General features: G+C 36.3%; 1 protein-coding gene across 2 annotated transcripts in view; it reads right to left on the reverse strand.

Annotated features, from left to right (window-relative positions):
- LOC105481413 (phosphatidylinositol-4-phosphate 3-kinase catalytic subunit type 2 gamma) overlaps nucleotides 1–23,150 on the reverse strand; it is a 421,186-nt gene that overhangs the window by 52,249 nt on the left and 345,787 nt on the right. For both annotated transcript variants that reach the window (XM_011741018.3, XM_024792846.2), the window contains one exon: nucleotides 5,629–5,704. In XM_011741018.3, coding sequence (XP_011739320.2) covers nucleotides 5,629–5,704 — 76 coding nt within the window. The remainder of the gene's footprint in view (nucleotides 1–5,628; nucleotides 5,705–23,150) is intronic.

Here is a 23,150-nt window from a genome sequence, read left to right on the forward strand (position 1 = left end):
CCCAGGTCACTGGAGTTGTGTGCCTAGGAGGATTATAGCTGCCTCTGCTAAGTCATGCAGGTTGCCAGGGAAGTGGGGGAAAGCCAGCAGTCACAGGCCTCACCCAGCTCCCAGGCAAACTGAAGGGCCAGTCTCACTCCCACCTGTCCGCTGCAACAGCCTCGAGTGAGGTGAGTCAGGCTTGAAAACTTGCCCAAAGTTTTCCACCTCCCTGTTGCAAAAGAAAAGGGCTTTAGTTCTTCCCCTGCCTGTGAAGTCTGCAAGCCAGATTCATACCCTCCCCTGAGTTCTGGCCAGGAGGCTTCTAGCCCCATTCAAATTGTTACACAGTTCAGCTAGAGAATTCTTTCTCCCTGTGCAGTTTTACCCCCTCCTCTGGCCACCCCACTGATAGATCCCTGTGGTGCCAGGCAGGAATGGCTGCTTGGGGACCCAGAGAGCTCACAGGGCTTTCTGCTGCTTCCTCTACCCCTGTATTTCCCTCAGCCCGGCTCTCTAATGTCTAGTATAGTTGAAAGTCAGGTAATGTGATGCCTCTGACTTTGTTCTTTTTGCTTTGCTATTTGGGCTTTTGTTGTTGTTGTTCCATATGAATTTTAGAATAGTTTTTTCAAATTCTGTAAAAAAAGACATTGGTAATTTGAATGAAAAAAAATTCCATGTCCACAGACTCGAAGTATCAATATCATTAAAATGGCCATACTGCCCAAAGTAATTTACAGATTCATCATTAACATATTATCGTTAACTATAGTCACCCTACATCCTACGTGGTATAGAACACTAGATCTTATTCCACCTATCTAGCTGTAATTTTGTATTCTTTAAAAAAAACTCTCTCCATCTCTCCTTTACCCCCACCCTTCTCATCCTCTAGTATCCTCTGTTCTACTTTTTACTCCTTTGAGATCAATGTTTTTAAGCTTCCACATATGAGTGAAAATATATGGTGTTTAACTTTCTGTTCCTGGCTTATTTCACTTAACATAATGTCCTCCAGTTCCATTCAAGTTACCACAAATGACAGGATTTTATTTTTTTTAATTTTTATTTTATTGGTTGTTTTATTAAGAAAGTTCATTCAATTTTATCAAATGCCTTTTCAGGGTCTATAGAGGTGACCATGTGATTTTTATCCTTAAATACATCAATATGATAATATGTATTATATATTATGCATAGTACTAATATTGAACTGTTCTTGCATTTCTGTCATGGTGATTTATATTCCTTTAGTGTGCTGATGGATTATTTTGGCTAATACTGTATTTAGAATTTTTCATTGATATTCATAAGTGAGATTGGTCTGTGATTTCTTATTTGCCACCATTGTAATCCTAGAAGCTACTGGTATAAATACTTTTTGTGCATCATAAAAGTAATATGGAAAATTTTCTTTCTTTTTCTCTGCTCTGGAAGTGTTTAAGTAACAGTGAAATTGTCTGCTTTTAAAGAGTTTGGTAGAATTCCTCTGGAAATCATCTGAACTTGGTACTTTTTTAAAAATGTAAAAGTTTTGCTTGCATTTTGAAGCATTATATTGTATTTATCAAACTTAATCTTGTTAGAATTATCTTCTCTGGGCCAAGTAAATTTTGTTTTCCTAGAAAATTATCAATTTCAGACAGATTTACAAATGTATTTTCTGGAATTGAACAGGTAGTCTGTTACTATTGTTTAATTTCATCTTTCTATGGTTAATTCTTGCATTTCCTTTTGTTTTAATATTTGTGTACTTGTATTACTCCCCATTTTTGATTAGGTTAGATAGTGACTTATTTATTTTATTGTTTACTTTCTACTTCTAATTTGTTCCACTGTTTTCTTTGTTCTAACTAATTGAAATCTACTTTTATCTTTATCCTTTTTTTGTTTGTTTCATTTGGTTTGTAACTCTTATTCCAATTTTCCTCTGAGCATAGTTTTATCTTTCATGGTTTCTGAGATGTAGTATTTCCCTATCGCTAGTCTTTAGAAATTTAGCAAATTTTTTTTGTAATCCTTTTGATCAACTGGTGGATCAAAAGATTTTTTTTTAATTCCTAAACCTAACTGTCTTCTAGTTTTCTGAAAATTTCCATTACATTTTCACTTCGTTAAAGTGATAAAATGATTAAAGAATTTCAACTACATTATTTTTACTTTTTGGACTTTATTGAGCTTTTCTGTAGTCAAATATATCATCTATTTTATAAACTTTCACAGGCATTTGAAGAGAAGATACATTTTTTTCAGGATAAAAAATTTGACTTATTAATTACTTTATTTTTCTATAAATCTACTTAGTTTTTTCCATTTGGGCTTTCATAAATCAAGACGTGAATTAGAGTGTCCTACTACCAGTGTGTTTTTGTGTGTTTCTTCTTGTGTGTTCAATAATTTCTGCTTTATATATGTGGCTGTCATATCATTTGCTATGTAGTCATAACTGTGCCTATCTTTACTGAGAATTGTACTCATTATAAAATTCTATCTCTTATTTAAGTCGATGCTTTTTAGCCTAAATTCCTCCTTTTCTTCGTCAAGATTGTGACCTCTGATTGAATTTTCTCTGCTTTGCCTAATATACCCATGGCTGTATTTTAATTTTCAACCTTTTACCATCACTTTGTTTTAGGTGTGTTTTCACAGAGAGTTATAATTTGCATTTTTATTCCAGTTTGAAAAAGAACTTCCTTAATAGATGAGTTAAGCCCATTTATACTTATTAATATAATAGATTAGTTTTCTCTTAGGTTTGTCTTAATGCTTTATATTATTATTTTTATGATTTTTAAAGGAAGTCTTTTGCTAAGTAATTTGCTTTTATTTTCACGTATTTATGATACCTAAGAAAGTTGCTACTTTTGTTTTAGCAGTTGCCTTTATTTAATAGCGTTAGACTTTTTATTTCTTTTGACAATACTTGTTTCCTAAGTGAGTAAAGACAAAGGTGAAATTAGTGTACACAATCTTTCTCACTCTATTTCATCTATCACCCAATTATATTCGATATTGTGATTTTTCTTGTTTTTTTGGTGTTTCCCTAACACAGATATAGATTTTTTATTGCTTGATTTCTTAGATTTTAGTTATATTCTTCACGCCCAGATGTTAGAGATGAGGTAATTAGAGAAAACCCTCTAACTCATCATTTTTTAATCTTTTCCTTCCCAGATTAGAGACATGCAAAAGTCTAAAATATTTTTCTAATTAAAAACATGAGGTCATACAACATAGCAAAATGGCTACTATTTCAAAGCTTTCAACTGAATGTTTCAGAAACAACTTAATACAAGTATTTATTTTTAAATAGTTCTATTCTTACACTGCTTGGCCTTTCACATCATTAACATTTTAATTGAAAACCTGAGTACCATACTTCAACCCATGGATAATTGATCTGGGCTCTGCCAGAGCAAGTAGCTAGACCATTAACCAGTGAGACCCTGCCATGTAGACAGCATGGCCTCAAGTTCTCTTTTAAATTAACATCTCAAATGGGAGGTAGTGATATGAGGTAATGATTGAAAGCTTCTGTTTGCAATCATTTGTAATTATTAATGGTGCTTAATCATGCTCATTAACTCATCCTCTTAACCCTGACAATTGCTGGGTTTGATCATGTTCTACTCCATTACCTATGTTATTATTTCCATACCTTGACAAATATCTATCTTCTGTGTGTCAAAGCTATGTAGTAGATGTGAGTAGATAATTTTATTTTATTTTTTGTGGAGGTATTATTTGGTATGTGGGCTATATTAATTTTGGGAGAATATATAGGATCATGTCACACTTAAATTAAAATCCAGCAACTTTTTTGGTTACTGCTTTGTTGAGTCTGGTATCCATAATATTTAGTGTAATAATTTGTAGATTTTTTTATTCCAAGTGATAACGTTAAGGTAATTTTAGTGGTTGGGAGGCCTTGAATTTCTTGTGCCAGGACATTTACATATGAAGTAATCAGTTTGGGCGGAATAGCATCATTTTGATAAGGACAAGAAAGAAAAAACCAAAATCGAAAATTATTTTACAAATGCCACGCTACCTTGATAGAGAATATCCAGGTGTCCACCATAATTGTTCTTTTTGTCATCAATAATTTATTCAGTAATTATTTATTGAACAACTATAGTAGCCCAGACACTGTACATGACCCCAGGGATACAATGGCGAACCATATGGACATGGATTATCCCCAGTGGATTTCTAGTCTACAAATAAACACACAAGCGAGAATTATCATGGCAATAAGTGTTTTGAAGAAGTAACATTCTAGGAGTGTACAGCAAAGACCATATTCTGCTGGAATGCCATGATGAGAGTTTTGATGTTTATCCAAAGGCCAAGACCAGCTACATAATTGGTGGGGCCCAGTGCAAAATAAAAATGTGGGGATGGTTTTTCAAAACTTATTAAGAATTTCAAGACAGTGGCAGCAGAGTATTAAACCAAGTGCAAGAACTTTTTCAGCACCCTGCCCTGTGTGACTGTGCAGGTCACAAGTGGATACAGCTGGCCTTGCCTAAGGGCAATCAGAAGCCAAAGAGAAGGTTTAAGTAGAGAAGAGATGATTGAATTGGCATTTGAACAAGATAAATTCCTTAAATTCCTCAATTCTTCTCCCAAGGCATATTTAGTTAGTGAGTAAAGGCAAAGAGTATTAGTATCTCCCAGATTTAGAGTTAAATATCGCTATTATTTTTCTAAGTCATGTGCCTAGATACATAGGTATCTGGAATCCGCCCTCTTAATTAACTGGCAGAGGTAGTAAAATGGTGAAATCTGAGTTTTTTGCTTAATGTTTTCCTAGGTAAACCAACATTTTAATATACTCGAATGATTTCACCATGTAATCATTTAACAACATACACTTATTTTCAACAGACAGGAATAGTGCTTAAAATAAGTATTGTGCTTCTTGCTTAGAACCAGCTAATGTTCTGTGACAAAAGAATTAAGAATTCAAAAACGTGAAAAAGAAAATAATTTGATTAGTACAAGAAGGAATAACTTCCAGCTAATCCTTGCTTGTTGTAATAGTTTGCATATTGTGCTAGGAAATATGAGTTCTGTTGTTTTAAGATAATACATTGTATTTAATATGTAGCCTGTAATCTAAATGTATTGAGAATCAAATCTTTTGTCACTCATCACCGCTGAAACAAATCTTGAATATTCTATAATGTAAGAAATCAAAAAAAAGTTCTCAACCATTTTAGTTTTTGCACTAATAATGCTAAATTTTTAATGTGTGCAAATGTATTTCAAAATACCTTTCAAAGAAATAATATTATAATCAAAATAAAAAAGATTTGACAGTAGTCTGCAGTTTAATTTCTTGAAACACAGAGAAACAATTTTCTTGAGAGACTTTAGTGACAGAATAGAGTCAACCTTTCATCAAAGCCCCACACCTCTAGAATTCTACAATTTTTTAGGAGAATTCTACAATCTCATGTTTTATTTTTTCAAAATCTGGATTATTCAAGTTTATGCTATGGAAATGGTTACAAAAGAGTGTTAAAGGCTTACTCTTAAAAAGAGATTTTAATTGAAAAATTGAAAAAAAATAGTTGTGATATCTTTTTGTCCAATTATATTGAAAATCACTGCACACAATATAATGACAAAGTTACTCACCTAGGTACACAAGTGATGATTCTTCAACTGTTTGTTGCACAGCCTCGGAGAGGAAAAAGCTAAGTACACAATCACTCTGAAAAACAAAACGAAACATAATATTTCTTCATTTCTTATATTTGTTACTCCTATTCATTATTACACACAATTGCCATGTATATCATTTTAAAATAGATACCTGTTGTAGATTTCACAAACAGAAAGTATATTAGAAAGGTTTATTAGGTCAATGCTATCATTTTACCGTTAAGTTAAACTAAACTTTTGTGTGATTGGAGGTCAGATTACTTTCTGTTTCTTCAAGAGGTTCAAGTGTGCTCTGCTCTTGGACCTCATCATAAATGTCCACATTCTTGAATTTTACAAATATGCATGCATTTCACATCTCAATTTTTGAAAACAAGGTGTATCCTTGGATGGCCTTTCTGAGAAAAATTACTCTGAGTGGGACACAGATGCTCACTTAGTGAGTAACAATTAGTGAGTAACAATACTCAAGGTTCAATTCTAGGAATACTCGCTGAGTACTGACTACACTCAGAGCACTAAGGAATGTCAGGGGATATTTCAAGACAGAAAGATGCATAAGGTGTTCTCTCTCTTTAGAATACAATTAAGTGGATAAAACAGATTATTACTTTAATAAAAATTCTAGTTATATATAATTTTACTATGTACAGAGAAGCATGTTTCTCTTTTAAATAGGGATAATCACAAACAAATTGGCATTTAACCTGATCTCCAAATGAATAGCTAACTGGGAAGTCTGGGAACAGCTTTTCCTTAGTAAAACTGGCACACATTTTGTTGTAAGCTACTATATGGCCAAAAGTAGCCCTCTCCATGAGATCTTATATTATTGGCACCAAAGAATGATTGATTATTTCCTTGGACTACCTTTCATAGGTTGATACCCTAGTAGCTGTCAAAGCTGCCTTAGAGCCTCCCTGTTCTCTTCTCTCACTGTCCAATGGCTGTTTCTACTCTTCCCCAGGAGACTTTAACTTCCAACTCTGACTCCTTCTCTGCTAACAACTATCTCTACTTCAAAGAAAATAAAAGGCAGATGGAAATTCCTATACTTCCTGCCATAAAATCTACAGACACACAGCTTTCCATCCTCTTACAATGGAAAAAAATATGTCTTTCCATCTGTTATAGTTAAATTATTTCCTCCTCCCAAATTCATATCTTAAAGTTCTCATCCCCGGTACTCCAGGACATGATCTTATTTGGAAATAAAGTCATTGCTGATGTAATGAGTTAAGTTAGGATGGGGTAATACTGCAGTAGAGTGGGCCCCTAATCCAATTGACTGGTGTCTTTATAAAAAGAGGAAATTTGGGCACACTCATAGAAGGAAGACAAGGTGAAGAGACATAGGAAGAAGACGACCATCTACAAGCCAAGGAGAGAGACCTGGAATAGATTCTTTCCTCATAGCCATCCGAAGGAACCAACCCTGCAGACATCTTTATTTCAGACTTTTAGCTTCCAGAACTGTGAAACAATAATATGCTGTTGTTTAAGCCATCCAATTTTTAGTAGTTTGTTATGGCAGTCCTGGCAAACCGTCTAATGCTGAGCCCTTTATCTGTGCCTTGGATTCTATTAGTTCCTCCTCAGGAACCTTGTAGAAGATTCCCATCTATATTTTAGCCACTTCACCCTTCTTCCCTTTTTCCTCATTAACATAAAATATGGTCAATTCTGTCCATTTTAAAAACTAACAAACAGGTGAGTCAAACCACCCAAAGTATACTCACACATAAATCGAATTTTGTCATTAATGCCCCTTGCAAATTGTGTGTTATTTTTCTCTTCCCTGATGCAAATAAACCTATGGGAAGAATTGTCTGTGCTCACACTGGTTCTACTTCTTCAATTTCTACTCACTTTATGATCAACTACATTCAGGTTTCTGCCACTAAATGTCCTCTGAAAAATGCTCTAATTATCTTCTCTCACAACCCCTCTCTTAAAAAAAATACATATATATATTTCAAAACAAATGGGAATTTCCTTTGTCACGATATAGCTATTCCATTTTTAGTGAATTCTGTCTTTTCTTTGCTTTTATATTACATGTTCTCCCAAGTGACTGTCTTCCCTTAGTCTTGCCATCACTTGTGAGACTTTTTTGTGGACTCCTTTTCCTTTTGCTTATGATTTAAGTTTAAGTGTTTCTAGCTTCTAGGCTCATCTCTTTTATTACTCTAATGTATCCTTTCTGAGTGATACTATGATCTTTGGTGACATCTATAACGATGCATAAATCTAAACATTTATTCCAGATTTGTATCCTAAACCTAAGCCCTCTATCTCAAAATATCTTTTTATTGGTTCACTTGACTCTTCTAAGGACAAATCAAACCACAAAAGTATGCCACTAAATACTTTTTCCTTTCCTCCACCTCAATTTGCTTCTTCTCTTATGTCCATGTTCAAAATAGAGTGTACCTACTTGGTTTCTCTGTTCTCCTCACCCCATACCTGAAATTAATTGCTAAACTCTGTGGATTGTACCTGCTAAATATCTCACCTATCCATCTTCTCCTTCCAGGTATACTAATATCATCTAGTTCCAACATCATCAATTCTCATCTATGTTATAGCCTTGATGCTTGTCTTGGGTCCTTAATACTGATCTTGCTACCCTTTAATCCAATCCATTTTCTACACAATTGCTCAACAGATCTTTCAAAATGAAAATCTAATCATTAACTGCTTAAAACTTGTAGTGATTCTGCATTACTCTTAAGAAACAGACCAACTGCTGAGCAAAGCTTGTAAGACTGGTCTTGAGTGGGATCTTGCTTGTTTCCCTATGTTCTTCTCTTACCCTTTCTCATCTGGTGCTTCAAGCTTACCTTTGCTGAATTATGTTTACTTTCTCCAAAGTGTCATGGTCTCTCACCTCTTTGTCTTCCTACATTCTCCTTTCTCTTTCTTTTCTGCCCCAATGCACCCATTTGCCCAGGGTTTGTCATGTTCTCTTTTCTCTATTCTTGTTAATCTTAGTAAAATACAAGTGGAGAGACTGTGACTTATTCACTTATGCTTCTCTTCAATAAAACAGTGTTTATTTCAATAAATACTAGTTAACAGAAACAAACTGATGTCTGTCTTCAAATGTAGAATACATCAGTTTCAAATGCAGATATTCTTATCTGCATAGCAGTTTATGCATCGTTGTAAATTAGTCACCAATTTTCTTCTATGTATCATTGTAAATTAGTCAGTTGCCAATTTTCATCTGTGAATTGATCTCTTGTGAACTTGTTTAATAGAAGTCTACTTTTAAGAAATGGACTCATATTCAAGGAGATGACCAAGTCAAGATTTTTTATTTTGAAAGCGTAAAATCAAACCTCAGACTGCAGAATCTGTTTAAGGAAATTTGACCCTCTTTGGCCTTTTGACAACTAGTCAATTACTCTTCTTTGGTGACATTTTGCCCTCATCATCCAATGGTTATTAAACTTCAATAGTAGGCAAGAAATCTTTCCAATTAGTGTCTGAAATGTCACTACTAGCTAATTATACCCTTGTGTTTACACTGTCATATCCTTCAAGTCCTCATTTATAATTCTGGGTGTAGTTGACTAAATACTAACTTCTTATTGTAACAAGGTTATTTTCTCTCCTGGGAATAAACAAACAAGATCCAGAGTCAAGAGAGGGATAAATCAATAAAAGAGATAAAGAAGATACAAAAATTAATATTACCGGATCTCAAAATGATCAACTTTTAAATTTTCTCAGACTTGACTTTGCTTATATGTATGCATCTAACAGCTTTTTAGCATATTGCTAAATAGATAGTCTGAAGACTACCAATAGATAGTCTGAAGATCTATAGAAATATCAGTGCTATGGTTGCTCTCATTAATAACCTATGCCAGTGTTCTCCACGGTATAGACCTCCAAACACTGTTGCCACATTTGGTAGTGTAGGTTGGACACTGCACAACTCTAAGGGGCCATTTTCACATAGTCTATGATGTATGCAGGAGGGTTCCCCATATGTAGGGTTACCAACTAGAGTAATAAAAACAGAGGGTGCCCATACAATATTTTGGACATACTTTTACTGAAAACTTTATGGTTTATGGAAAATTCAGATTTAACTGGGTAACCCGTATTATATCTATCAACCCTAGAATATGAGGTGTTTGGAAAGTATGTGGCCATACTTTTCGTTGTGTCAAGGACTGGAGGATACAGCTAGAAATTAATGGGCAAGGTCACTTATCCTAAGTGTCCTGAAATACCTAGAGGAATCTCACATTATGAAGAATGTTTCTTTTCTGCTTAATTCCTCAAGTGGTTGTAGTTTCCCAGGTTAAAAAAAAAAAACCTCTGAACTGAACTACTGTATTCTATAAATGAGAAGGTTGGATACCAGAGAGAATCAATACAAACAAAACTGGGACTGTGTAGTTACTAAGTCCAGGCTCACTTATATGACCACTGAAAATGGACTATAGAAGTGAAGAGTGTTGATGGGGGACAGGCAGGAGAGGGCAAGAGAGAACTTTGTAGGGAAGCTAGAGCACATTCCTCTTCTAGCTTAAGGCTAGATTGACCTATTTATCAATGTAAAGAAGAAAAGCATTACAATCATGTTTGTTTTAAGAAAGATGAAAATGGAGCATTGTGGAAAAAAGAAAAGACAGCAATAAGCCTTAGAGAATGCCATGGGCAAAATTCCTTATGTGCTAAACACATTGTATTCTCTGAGTGTTCCATTCCTCTTCCCCTTTAAGTCTCTGAAATGGTACCTGTGGTCCCTCTCATTTTCTTAATAATCCTGTCCCAGAAGAAGGTGGGGTAGGCATCCTGTTTGCATTTCTTTGCTCTTCTAACCTCTATTTTTTTCTTCCTTCATAAAAATGCCCAGATTTGGCCTGGCATGGCGGCTCACTCCTGTAATCCCAGCACTTTGGGAGGCCGAGGCGGGTGGATCACGAGGTCAGGAGATCGAGACCATCCTGACTAACATGGTGAAATCCCGTCTCTACCAAAAATACAAAAAATTAGCCAGGCATGGTGGCGGGCGCCTGTAGTCCCAGCTACTCGGGAGGCTGAGGCAGGAGAATGGCGTGAACCCGGGAGGCGGAGCTTGCAGTGAGCCGAGATCAGGCCACTGCACTCCAGCCTGGGCAACAGAGGGAGACTCTGTCTCAAACAAACAAACAAAACAAAACAAAACAAAACAAAAACAAATCCAGATTTGAATAGCGTGTCTACTGACTATACTGCCCTCTACCTCCTGTTATTGCACTTGCCTACTTATCATAGGTCACTGGAATTCATAAAGATGCTATAATTTATTTTAATAAAGAAAAATTTTGACCTACATTTCTCTGCACACACTTTCATCTTTAGAGCAAAGCTCCTGCAAGGATGGTTTTCTGCTGTCTATCTCAATTCCTTTCTTTACATTCTCCCTTAAGCAATTCCAATCAAGGTTTTGTTCCTAAGATTCCCATCAAACTGTTTTTCTTTTTCTTTTTTTTTAATTTTAAAATCGTATCTAATTTATTAATAGATCCATAAATAGATCTCCTGATTACAACTTTAATCTTCTTTCTTTTTATAAAAAAACTTTTAAGTTCACGGGTACATGTGCAGGTTTGTTATATGGGTTCCCTGTAGTTCTTTTTTCTGATCCTCTCTTTCCTCCTAACCTCCACCCTCAAGTAGACTCCAGTGTCTGCTGTTCCTGTCTTTGTGTTCATGTGTTCATGTGTTCTCATAATTTAGCTCCCACTTATAAATGAGAACATGTGGTATTTGGTTTTCTGTTCCTGCATTAGTTTGCTAAGAACAGTGGTCTCCAGCTCCATCTATGTTCCTGCAAAGGATATGATCTTGCTCTTTTTTATGGCTGCATAGTATTACATGGTGTATATGTACCACATTTTCTTTATCCAATCTGCCATTGAGGGTATTTGGGTTGATTCCATTTCTTTGCTATTGTAAATAGTGTTGCAATAAGCCTACACGTGTATGTCTTTATGGTAGAATGATTTATATTTCTTTGGGTATATATCCAGTAATGGGATTGCTAGGTCAAGTGGTAGTTCTGTTTCTAGCTCCTAGAGGAATCACCATACTGCTTTCCACAATGCTTAGACTAATTTACACTCCCACCAACAGCGTATAAGCATTTCTTTTTCTCTATAACCTCTCTAGCACCTGTTATTTTTTGACTTTTTAATAATAGCTATTCTGACTGGTGTAAGATGGTATCTCATTGGTTTTGATTTGCATTTATGTAATGATCAGTGATATGAGTAATTTTTCCTATGCTTCTTGGCTACATGTATGTCTTCTTTTGAAAAGTGTCTGTTAATGTCCTTTGCCCACATTTTAATGGGGTTGTTTTATTTTGTTGTAAATTTAAGTTTCTTATAAATGTTGATATTAGACCTTTGTCAGGTGCATAGCTTGCAAGTATTTTCGCTCATTCAGTAGGTTTTCTGTTTACTCTGTTAATTATTTCTTCTGCTGTGCAGAAGCTCTTAAGTTTAATTAGATCCCATTTTTCAATTTTTTCCTTTTGGTGTGATTGATTTTGGTGCCTTCATCATGAAATTTTTGCCTGTTCCTGTGTTCAGAATGGTATTGTCTAGGTTGTCTTCTAGGGTTTTTATAGTGTTGGGTTTTGTATGTAAGTCTTTATTCCATCTTGAGTGGGTTTTGTATGTGGCATAAAGAAGGTGTCCAGTTTTGATCTTCTGCATATGGTGAGCCAGTTATCTCAGCAGCATATATTGAATAGGGAGTGCTTTCCCCATTGCTTTTGTCAGGTTTGTCCAAAAATGGTTGGTTATAGGTGTGCAGCCTTATTTCTGGGCTTGTTATTCTGTTCTACTGGTATATATGTCTGCTTTTTTTAAAAATCAGTACCATGCTGTTTTAATTACTGTCTCCCTGTAGTATAGTTTTGAAGTTAGGTAACGTGATGCCTCCAGTTTTGTTTCTTGCTTAGGATTGTGTTGGCTATTCAGGCATTTTTGTTTTGTTTTGTTGTTGTTGTTGGTTTTTGGTTTCATATGAATTTTAAAATAGTTTTTTTCCAGTTCTGTGAAGAAAGTCATTGGTAGCTTGATAGGAGTAGCATTAACTCTGCAAATCGTTTTGGGCAGTATGGCCATTTTAATGATATTAATCTTTCTTTCTTTTTTTTTTTTTTTTTGAGATGGAGTCTCACTCTGTCGCCCAGGCTGGAGTGCAGTGGCCGGATCTCAGCTCACTGCAAGCTCCAATATATCCATGAGCATGGAATGTTTTTCCCATTTGTTTGTATCATCTTTGATTTCTTTGGGCAATGTTTTGTAATTCTCATTTTAGAGATCATTCACCTCTCTGGTTAGTTGTATTCCTAGGTATTTTATTCTTTTTATGGCAGTTATGAAAGGGATTTCATTCTTAGGGGATTTCATTCTTGATTTGGCTGTTGGCTTGATTTTGTTGGTGTATAGGAATGCTACTCCTTTCTGTATGTTGATCTGTTTCCCAAAACTTTGCTGAAGTTGTCTATCAGCTTAAGGAGCTTTTGGGCTGAGACAATGGGGTTTTTGACATATAGTATAATGTCATTTGCAAGCAGAGATAGCTTGACTTCCTATCTTCCTATTTGGATGACTTTTATTTATTTCTGGCTCTGGCCAGAACTTCCAATACTATGTTGAATAGGAGTGATGAGGGAGGACATCCTTATCTTGTGCTGATTTTCAAGGGGAATGCTTCCAGCTTTTGCCCATTCAGTATGATGTTGGCTGTGGGTTTGTTATAGATGGCGTCTATTATTTTGAGATAGGTTCCTTCAGTATCTAGTTTATTGAGAGTTTTTAAAATAAAGTGATGTTGAATTTTGTCAAACGCCTTTTCTGCATGTATTGGGATAGTCATGTGGCTTTTGTCTTTAGTTCTGTTTATGTGATGAATTACATTTATTGACTTGCATATGTTGACCCAACCTTTCATCCCAGGGATGAAGCCTACTTCATTGTGGTGAATTAGCTTTTTTATGTCCTTCTGATTTGATTTGCAAATATTTAGTTGAGAATCTTTGCATCAATGTTATATTGGCCTGAAGTTTTCTTTATTTGTTGTGTCTCTGCCAGGCTTTGGTATCAGGATGATGCTGGCCTCATGGAATGAATTGGGGAAAAGTCCCTCCTCAAAAACAGTTTCAGTAGTAATTGTACAGCTCTTCTTTATACATCTGATAAATTCATCTATGAATCTATCTGATCCTGGGCTTTTTTGGTTACTAGGCTATTTATTACTGATTCAATTTCAGAGCTCATCATTGGCCTGTTTAGGGAATTAATTTCTTCCTGGTTCAGTGTTGGGATGGTGTGTGTGTGTGCAGGAATTTATCCATCCATTTCAGGTTTTCTAATTTGTGTGCATAGAGGTGCTCATAAGTAAGTCTCTGATGGTTGGTTGTATTTTTGTGAGGTCAATGGTAATGTCCCTTTTGTCATTTCTAATTGTGTTTATTTGGATCTTCTCTCTTTTCTTCTTTGTTAGTCTAGCTAACAGCCTATATATCTTACCAATTTTTTCAAAAAATTAACTCCTAGATTAATTGATTGAGTTTTTTTTTGGTGTCTTGATCTCCTTCAGTTAAGCTCTCATTTTGGTTATTTCTTATTATTTGGTTATTTCTTATCTGGTTACTCTTACACTAGCTTTGGGGTTGGTTTGCTCTTGAATCCCTAGTTCTTTTAGTTGTGATATTAGGTTGTTACTTTGAGATCTAACTTTTTGATGTGGGTGTTTAGTGCAATAAATTTCCCTCTTAACACAGCTTTAGCTGTGTCCCAGAAATTCTAGTATGCTGTATCTTTGTTCTTATTAGTTTCAAAGAACTTCTTGATTTCTGCCTTAATTTCATTGTATACCCCAAAGCCATTCAGGAGTAAGTTATTTAACTTCCATGTAATTGCATAGTTTTAAGCAATATTTTTAGTCTTGATTTCTATTTTTATTTTGCTGTGGTCTGAGAATGTGTTTGGTATAATTCTAGTTATTTTGAATTTGCTGAGCCTTGCTTTCTGTCCGACTGTGTGATTGATTTTAGAGTATGTGCCATGTGGCAATTAGAAAAATGTATGTTCTGTCGTTTTTGGGTGGAGAATTCCATAGAGGTCTGTTAGATCCATTTGGTCCAATGTTGAATTCAGGTCCTCAACATCTTTGTTAATTTTCTGCCTCAATGATCTGTCTAGTACTGTCAGTGGAAGTCTCACACTATTATTGTGTGGGAGTCTAAGTCTCTGTGTAGGTCTGTAAGAACTTGCTTTATGAATCTGGGTGTTCCTGTGTTGGCTGCATATATATTTTGGATAGTTAGGTCTCCTTGTTGAATTGAATGCTTTACCATTATGTAATGCCTTTTTTTTTTTTTTTTTTAATCTTTGTTGGTTTAAAGCCTATTTTGCTGGAAATTAGGATTACAACTCTTGCTTTTTTTCTGATTTCCATTTGCTTAGTAGATTTTCTTCCATCCCTTTATTTTGAGTCTATTGGTGTCACTGTGTGTGAGATGGGACTCTTAAAGATAGCATACCATTGGGTTTTGCTTTTCTATCCAGTAAACCACTCTGTGCTTTTTATATGTAAATGGCACTGTGTGTAATGTAAATGGGTATTTAGTCCATTTACATTCAGGTTTAGTTTTGTTATATGTAGATTTGATCCTGTCATTGTATTGTTAGCTGGTTATCATGCCAGCTTGTTTGTATGTTTGCTTTAGAGTGTCACTGGTCTGTGTACTTAAGTGTGTTTCTGTATCATCTGATAATAATGCTTCCTTTCTATATTTAGTGCTCCTTTCAAGATCTCTTGTAAGGCAGGTCTGGTGGTAATGGACTCCATCAGCATTTGCTTATTTGAAAAGGATCTTACTTCTCCTTCACTGAGAAAGCTTAATTTGGTTAGATATAAAATTCTTGGTTGAAGATTTTTTTTTTCTTTAAGAATGTTAAATACAGGCCCCCAGCCTCTTCTGGCTTATAGATTTTCTGCTGAGAGGTCCACTGTTAGCCTGATGGTGTTCTCTTTGTAGGTGACCTTCCCTTTCTCTCTAGCTCCCTTTAATATTTTTTCTTTCATTTCAATCTTGGAAAATCTGATGATTATGTGTCTTGGGATGATCATCTTCTGTTGAATCTTGCAGGGGTCCTCTATATTTACTGAATTTTACTGTTTTCCTCTCTAGCAATGTTAGGGAAGTTTTCAATTGATGATATTCAGAAATATATTTCCAAGTTGTTTGCTTTCTCCCCATTCCTTTCAGGGATGCCAATAATTCATAGATTTGACTTCTTTACATGATTCCATATGTCTCAGAGGTTTTGTTCATTTCTTTTCATTCTTTTTCTCTTTATTTTTGTCCGACCCTCTTATTTCAGAGAGCCAGTCTTGAAGTTCCAAAATTCTTTCCCCAGCTTGGCCTAATCTGCTGTTAATATTTGTAATTGCATTGTAAAATACTTTAGCATGTTTTTCTGCTTTATCAGATCTATTAGGGTTTTAAAAATACGTCTATTTTATCTATCAGCTCCTGTATTATTTTATTGTGATTCTTATGGATTAGGTTTTGCTGTTCTCCTGAGCATCAATGATCTTTTTTCCTATCCATATCCTTAATTCTATTTCTGTCATTCCAGCCAACTCAGCCTAGTTAAGAACCCTTGTTGGAGAACTAGTGCAATAATTTGGAGGGCATAATTCACCATTTGAGTTGCTGGAGTTCCTGTATTGGTTTTTTCTTATCTTTGCATGTGGGTGTTCCTTTAACCAGCGGGCTGCCTCTGATTAAAGTGGTCAGCCAGGGGAAGGGTAGTTGTGCTGGAGTCCCAGGTTGGGAAGCCCTGCTTAGTAAGAAGTGATGACTAGGACCTGTGTGGCAAACAGTATGTCCACTTTTCTGTGCAGTGGGTGCTCTGTGCTTGGGCTCTGGACCAGCCCTTGATCCCCATAGACTCTTCAGAGCCTGGAGACAGCAGGACAAGGGCTGCAAAACAGCAAAGGTGGCAACCCACCCTTCCCACTGGGAGCTCTGTCCCAGGGAGAGGCAGAGCTGTTACTGTCTCGATATTCCTAACGAGGAATGGCTGGAGACTCAGGCCAGGAGGTCCCACCCACTGAGGAGATACAGGGCTGGAGACCCATGTAACAAACAGTCTGGCCACTTTTCTGTAGGGCTGCAGTATGCTGGGGGTCTGCTCTAGTCCCCAGTCACCTTGGATTTTTCAGCACCTACAGTGCAGGTACCAACAGCAAAGGCTTTGAAACAGCAAATATAGTGGCTTACCCCTGTCTCTGGGAGCTCTGTCTGTATCCAAGGGACATACGGACTTGTTGCTGGCCTGAACACACTGACAGGGGTGGTTGTAGACCTCGGTCAGGAGATTCTGCCCAGTGAAGAGAAATAGGATTCAGAATCCATGTGAAAAAGCAATCTGGCTGCTTCTCCACAGAGCTGCTGTGCTGTGCCACAGGCCTGGTCCAGCCTGTAGTCACCCCGGACTCTCTAGCGCCTGAAAACAACAACGGCTAAAGCTGTGAAAGAGCAAAGATGGCCGCCTGTCCCTCTCTGTGGGAGCTTCGTGCCAGAGAGGCTTGGAACCACGGCCAGTTAGAAAACACTGATGAGAGTGGCTGGTGATACCAGCTGGGAGGTCCTGCCCAGTGAGGAGAAGAGAGGTCCGGGTCCCACATGAAAAAGAAAAGCAGTCTGACTGCTTTTTCTTAGGGTGGCTGCACTGAAGGCAGTAACTGCTAAGGCTGCAAAACAGCAAAGATGGCAGCCCAGCCCTCGCTGTGGGAGCTCGGTTTTGGGGAGGTATAATGCTGCTACCTGTGCCTGACTGAAATTCTCTGCCAGTGGGTCTCATCCTGCCAGGTTCTGTGGAAGCGGAGCCTGCACACCATTGCTGCTCAGCCCCCTGGATTCAGCCGCTTTCTTAGGGGTATGTATGGGAGTCTAACCTCTCACTTTGCCAGAGTTGCGGCCACTTTTGCTGGGAAGCCCGGTATCTAAAGCTCCTGGTGCTTTCCGTGTGTCTTAGTGGCTGCTCCGCGGAGATTCTGCGCAGCTCAGTCTGTCAGACTGAAGGGCCTGGTGGAGTGGGTTCACGAGGGGATCTCCTGACCCAAGGGTTGCAAAATCCATGGGAGAACTGTGGTTCCTGGGGTTTGCTCACTCATTTACCATTTCCCTGAGCTGGGGAAGCTCCCCTGTTTTTGTGTCACTTCTCAGTAGGCGGTTGTTGCTTTTCTCCATTCTCTGTAGGTTGACTTGTTTTCTTGATGAATCCCAATGTGTGAACCCGGATGCTTCAGTCCCAGGTGCTGAATTTCCTTGCCCTTCTATTTCTCTCCATGAGAGCTGTGCACACTAGCTGCTTCTAGCTGGCCATCCTGGCCATCCTGCTTTCAAACTGTTTTTCTTCATTTCACTAATGATATCCATTTTTGCTTAATCCAGTGGTCAATTCTCAACTTTTGACCATCAGTAGCATTTGACACAGCTTATTATCCCTTCTTCTTTGAAATTCGCTTTTCTCTGAAATTCCAGGCACCACAGTCTTCTGGTGTCCAACTGGTTGCACCTGCTTAGCCTCCTTTGTTGATTCTCTTGTATCTCTTCAAGTTTTAAAATTGGTGTTCTGCAGAGTCTAGTCCTCAGACTGCTTCTTTTTCATATTTACACTCTCACCCTAAGTAATCTCATCCTGTCTCATGCCTTTGATAATCAATTATTTGCTGACAACAGCATTATGAATATTTCCAGCCTAACCTCCCAGCTAAACTCGAGATATATGAATCCACCTTCCCACTTGACATCTCTGGAAGCCTTATGGGCAACTCAAATGCAGTGAGTTTAGATTCAGTCTCCTACTTGCCCCAATCTCCATTCCCAAGATTTTGCCATCACAGTAAATGTTCAGCCAATGCAAGCTTGTCACGCCATAAAGGCACCTTAGTGGTTGGCAAACATCCTGACTAGGTCAGTGCTTGTGCGCTAAGAGTTGTTAGATATTTGGAACACTTCTCCTATGTAGAGTGTTGCATATTTGGTGAATAAATAAATAAACATTTGGGATTTCTCTTAGGGGATCTAAAGTTACTGTCCTTTGATATCAATGACTCAGGTAAATGCGATAAGCTAAATGAAGGTTTTGTGTGTGTATATATATATATGTGTGTGTGTATTTTTTTCACAGTTAGAGTAGATATGTTTATCTAATATAGGATTTTCAATGTCTAATAATGTGCTTTTAAATTTAACAATGCAATCAATAAAGAACAAATTTGAAACCCAATTGAATAATTTTAAATTAAATCTGCATCAGTTTATAGTTTAAGTTCAGAGTTCTTACTAATATTCTGTTTGCCAATTATGTTAAGTCATTTACAATTTAATATGATTGATTTTTTGAGAGAGTTGGTCAATTCAAAGTTACCTAAAACCTACGTGCTTTTCCTATGTCATCTGAACATATTCTCGTTATCAAAGACTGCAGAGTTAAAGTACTTGCAAAGGCCAGAAGTAATGTAATATAACATTGAGATCAATTTTTTCTTTCTTTAAAAATAGCACATTAAGCATTCCCATTTATTAACTGTTCAGCCAACATCTAGAATTGGCTGCAAGATTTAGTTTTAGTGAGTTAAAACAATAAGCTAAATCTATCTCTCTCAAACACGATGAAGTGCTGTAAAAATGTGAATTTAAAAATGAATTCCCATAAGAGTTTTAAATCAAAGTTGAACAGTAATTTTATTTTATTGCTTTTTTTTAAATAAGGCAGCATGTCAGAATGTCCAGTCTTTAATGTAGTTCAACCCACTATATTCATATTAGAGTCACATGGAAGAATGACACTATGAAGAATAGTGAACTTCTAAAGAATCCTTTACATTTCCAGTTTAAAATGTCATCAGCATTTTAGTAGACTGTGTAAAGTAATCTTGGCTTTACTGATGGTACACATATGACATTTATCCTGCATGCAACATAATCTCAGCTAGCTCCAAATAAGAAAAGAGCAATGTAGTGACAAATGTAGTAATTAACATCTGGGTTTAGCAAGCAGGGAACAAGAAACATATGCTCACTATTAAGATAGGATTTATCCATTTGGATTTATTTTGACATTTGATTTCTGCTTTAAAAAAATAACACTGCTTAAAACTTAAGTAATATCAATTTCTTATTTTAGGGAACTTCTGGTAATGAACAACAATACTGAGAAGAGCTGAAGTTCACAGTGAATATGGCTTTAAAAATTTAAAAAAACAACAGCTGTTTGAATGTCTCAGCTAACCTCAAATATGGGCGCACATTTGTTTAGGTACTGCTATCACTTGCTATTACTTTTATTACATATTTCTATTACTCTCTTTTTTTTTTTTTTTTTTTTTTTTTTTTTTTTTTTTTTTTTTTGAGACGGAGTCTCGCTGTATTGCCAGGCTGGAGTGCAGTGGCATGATCTCGGCTCACTGCAACTGCCACTTCGCAGATTCGAGCAATTCTCCTGCCTCAGCCTCCAGAGTAGCTGGGACTACAGGTGTGCGCCACCATGCCCGGCTAATTGTTGTATTTTTAGTAGAGACGGGATTTCACCATGTTGGCCAGGATGGTCTCAATCTCTTGACCTCGTGATCCACCCAACTCAGCCTCCCAAAGTGCTGGGATTACAGGCATGAGCCATCATGCCCGGCCGTTTCTATTACTCTTTATAAAGATCTTATTTAGTCCACAACACAATTCCACCAAAACAGAGCAAAATTTAAAGAAGCAAAAGGAATTCTTGTTAGCACTACGAGAATGAACTTGAATGAACTACAAACACTGAAAGAAAAAAAGTTTAAATCCATTTTGAGGAAAAGAATGAAGCTAAAAAATAAGCCAGGTAGATATGGAACAGGGATATCTAAACTGATCAACTCCATTAGAAAAGGTATTGGGATAGTCCATTTTCTTTTGTCAGTTGTGTGCGTGTGTGTGTGTGAGAGAGAGACAGACAAACAGAAAAACAGAGAGATCTCAGAGATTTATAGGCATCCCTCCACCTGGGCTGCTCTTGTATCTTTAGAACAAATCCCCAGAGACCTCTTGCCCATCTGACTTAACCAATTCCGGACTTTAAAGCAGTCTCTTTATCTCATTCCCTTGACAAAAGTAAGACTGCTTGCAATTAAGAATGATACTAGAAGGGCACGTAATAATATTTGATATTAGCGAGTTAAGGTGATACGATTTCATGTTAAAGCTACATTTTCTACTTCCTTTTCTTCCATTTTTCCACTCACTGTCATATATTATTTATATTTATGTCTGTATTTATTATAGTATTGTAAACTCAATGAGAGTAAAGTATATATTGCATTATTTTTAATCTCTCCAATTTCTTGTCTGCAACCAATTTAAAGCTCTTAATCAAGAGTGTTACATATAGTGTCAGTAAAAATTTAGTCTTTACAAAGTTATGTAGTGATATAAAATAATTTTATAATTGTTATAAATAAATATATCATATAACTAAAATTGGGGTGTGTTTTAGCGTAGAAGTATATAGGATTATCTTTACTTTTCCTATGTTGTCATAAGACAATCAACTATAAAATGTGAAAAACGTTTTAGGAGAAAATTTCTAGAATCAGAGATGCAGATTATTCTATTACGGAAGTATTCAGCATAAATAGTATAGCTTCAAGTTAAATCTCTTGTTTTATTAACAAGAGAAAAGAAAATTTGTGAATGCATGAAAACATCTAAGCAGTTCATATCACTTAAAATAGTAAAATTATTTATGGCACATAGACTACATAAATTCTAATGTTTATGTAGATAACTATGTTAATACATATGAAGAAAGGGAGCTGTATCAGTAATACAACATTTTAAAAATCTGAAAATAACAGGATTTGGTTTGGAATTATTTATATGATCTTTAGGCCAATAATGTTTCATTTAATCTTAAAATTATGTTTTTATTTCCTGAATATAAACAAACTGACTTAGGCAAGTGTCCGTAAACATATGGAGATGCATAATGCTTTTATGAGGACTAACCTACTTGCAGATAATTAAAATCTGACTACATTATGCATCACAGAGAGCATGAGTGATTAGTCAGGTCACACTGCTTATTAATGCTCAGCAACATCTGATGACGTCATTACTGTTCTATCACGATATAACTCATATAATGAATATTTTCCCAAGTACTGTAAAATTCTTTTGGAATACGGGAGAAAAAAAAAAAAACCCAATGTGTGAAGTTATAAAAGTCTTTATGAGGCCACTGGTGCCTATCAACATAGATAGAATATAGACAAAGACTGCAGGCTTCTTATGGCAGCATTGTGTCTGATTCAGCTTCCTACTTTCTAGGGTAGAGTTTCCCAGACCTGGTTGTGCATCTGAATCACTAGAATTATTGAAATACAAGACAGATACCTAATATATCACCTTCTACCTTTAGAACCAGCATGTTTAAGGATGGGGCTCTGAACATTCCTTTTAAAATCTTCCCAGTTTATTATAAAACAATTGGTTACCAGGTACTATTTTGGCACCCCTGGCCAGAGAGTATAAAATGTAGGCAATCAATAAACTTTTGCTGAATGACTAAGACAGTGATTTTCAATGTGGCAGCTAATATGCCGAGGCTCCTCAGTGTCCACATTTAATTTTTGATGATTTGGCATCTATTAATATAGCACTACTTTATTTATTTTGTAGTCCAGAAAGGGCAAATAATAATTGAGATGTAGATTATACATCTCAGGAAGGTATGGTACCCTAAATATTCACTGTGCAAAATCAACTGAGTTAATTACCAGGATGATACCTTGGGAGAAGGTATTACATCTATAACTTTAGCTTCTTTTAGTTTGAGACTATTTTGGAACAAGACAGGATTCACCTCCTTGAAACTCCAGTGTTAGAAGATGGCTGAAATATTCTCACTTGGAGTATTTTTAGGCTATGTGATTTCACAACGGTATTTCCTGTTTGATGATGTAAATACCTTCTCCCATTAGATTTTAATTCAATTCAATATAAAAACAATGTAGTGCCTGGAATTTCTTTAGCCTTGCTTTCGGTAAATACTGACCGATGGAGATTAAAAGAGACACAAAACAAGATAAAAACATCTCTCCTTGGGGCCTCTAGGGTAGTACTTTAATTAGCACATTTGCAAATGTGGATGTGATGAAAACTGCAAGCTATGTTTGGTGGTTTTGGTCTTACGTCCCCATGCAGCGATGAGTATGATGGGCAACAATATTCATTAAGCCTTGCTGTGCTAAACTACACCTTTACAAAAAACCTTCTCTGCCTGTACATGCCTGGCTTCTTTGCCTTCTGCTCTCATGATAGGCCTCTGCTAATACTTCTATCTTAACCCATCCTGTGAGATTTCATAGCAGATACATTTAGGAGTTTCCTACTGAAAGTCTGCTGCTTCCAATATTCA

This window comes from Macaca nemestrina, chromosome 10 (genome assembly GCF_043159975.1).
Source record: "Macaca nemestrina isolate mMacNem1 chromosome 10, mMacNem.hap1, whole genome shotgun sequence".
In the NCBI taxonomy this organism is placed as follows: Eukaryota; Metazoa; Chordata; class Mammalia; order Primates; family Cercopithecidae; genus Macaca; species Macaca nemestrina.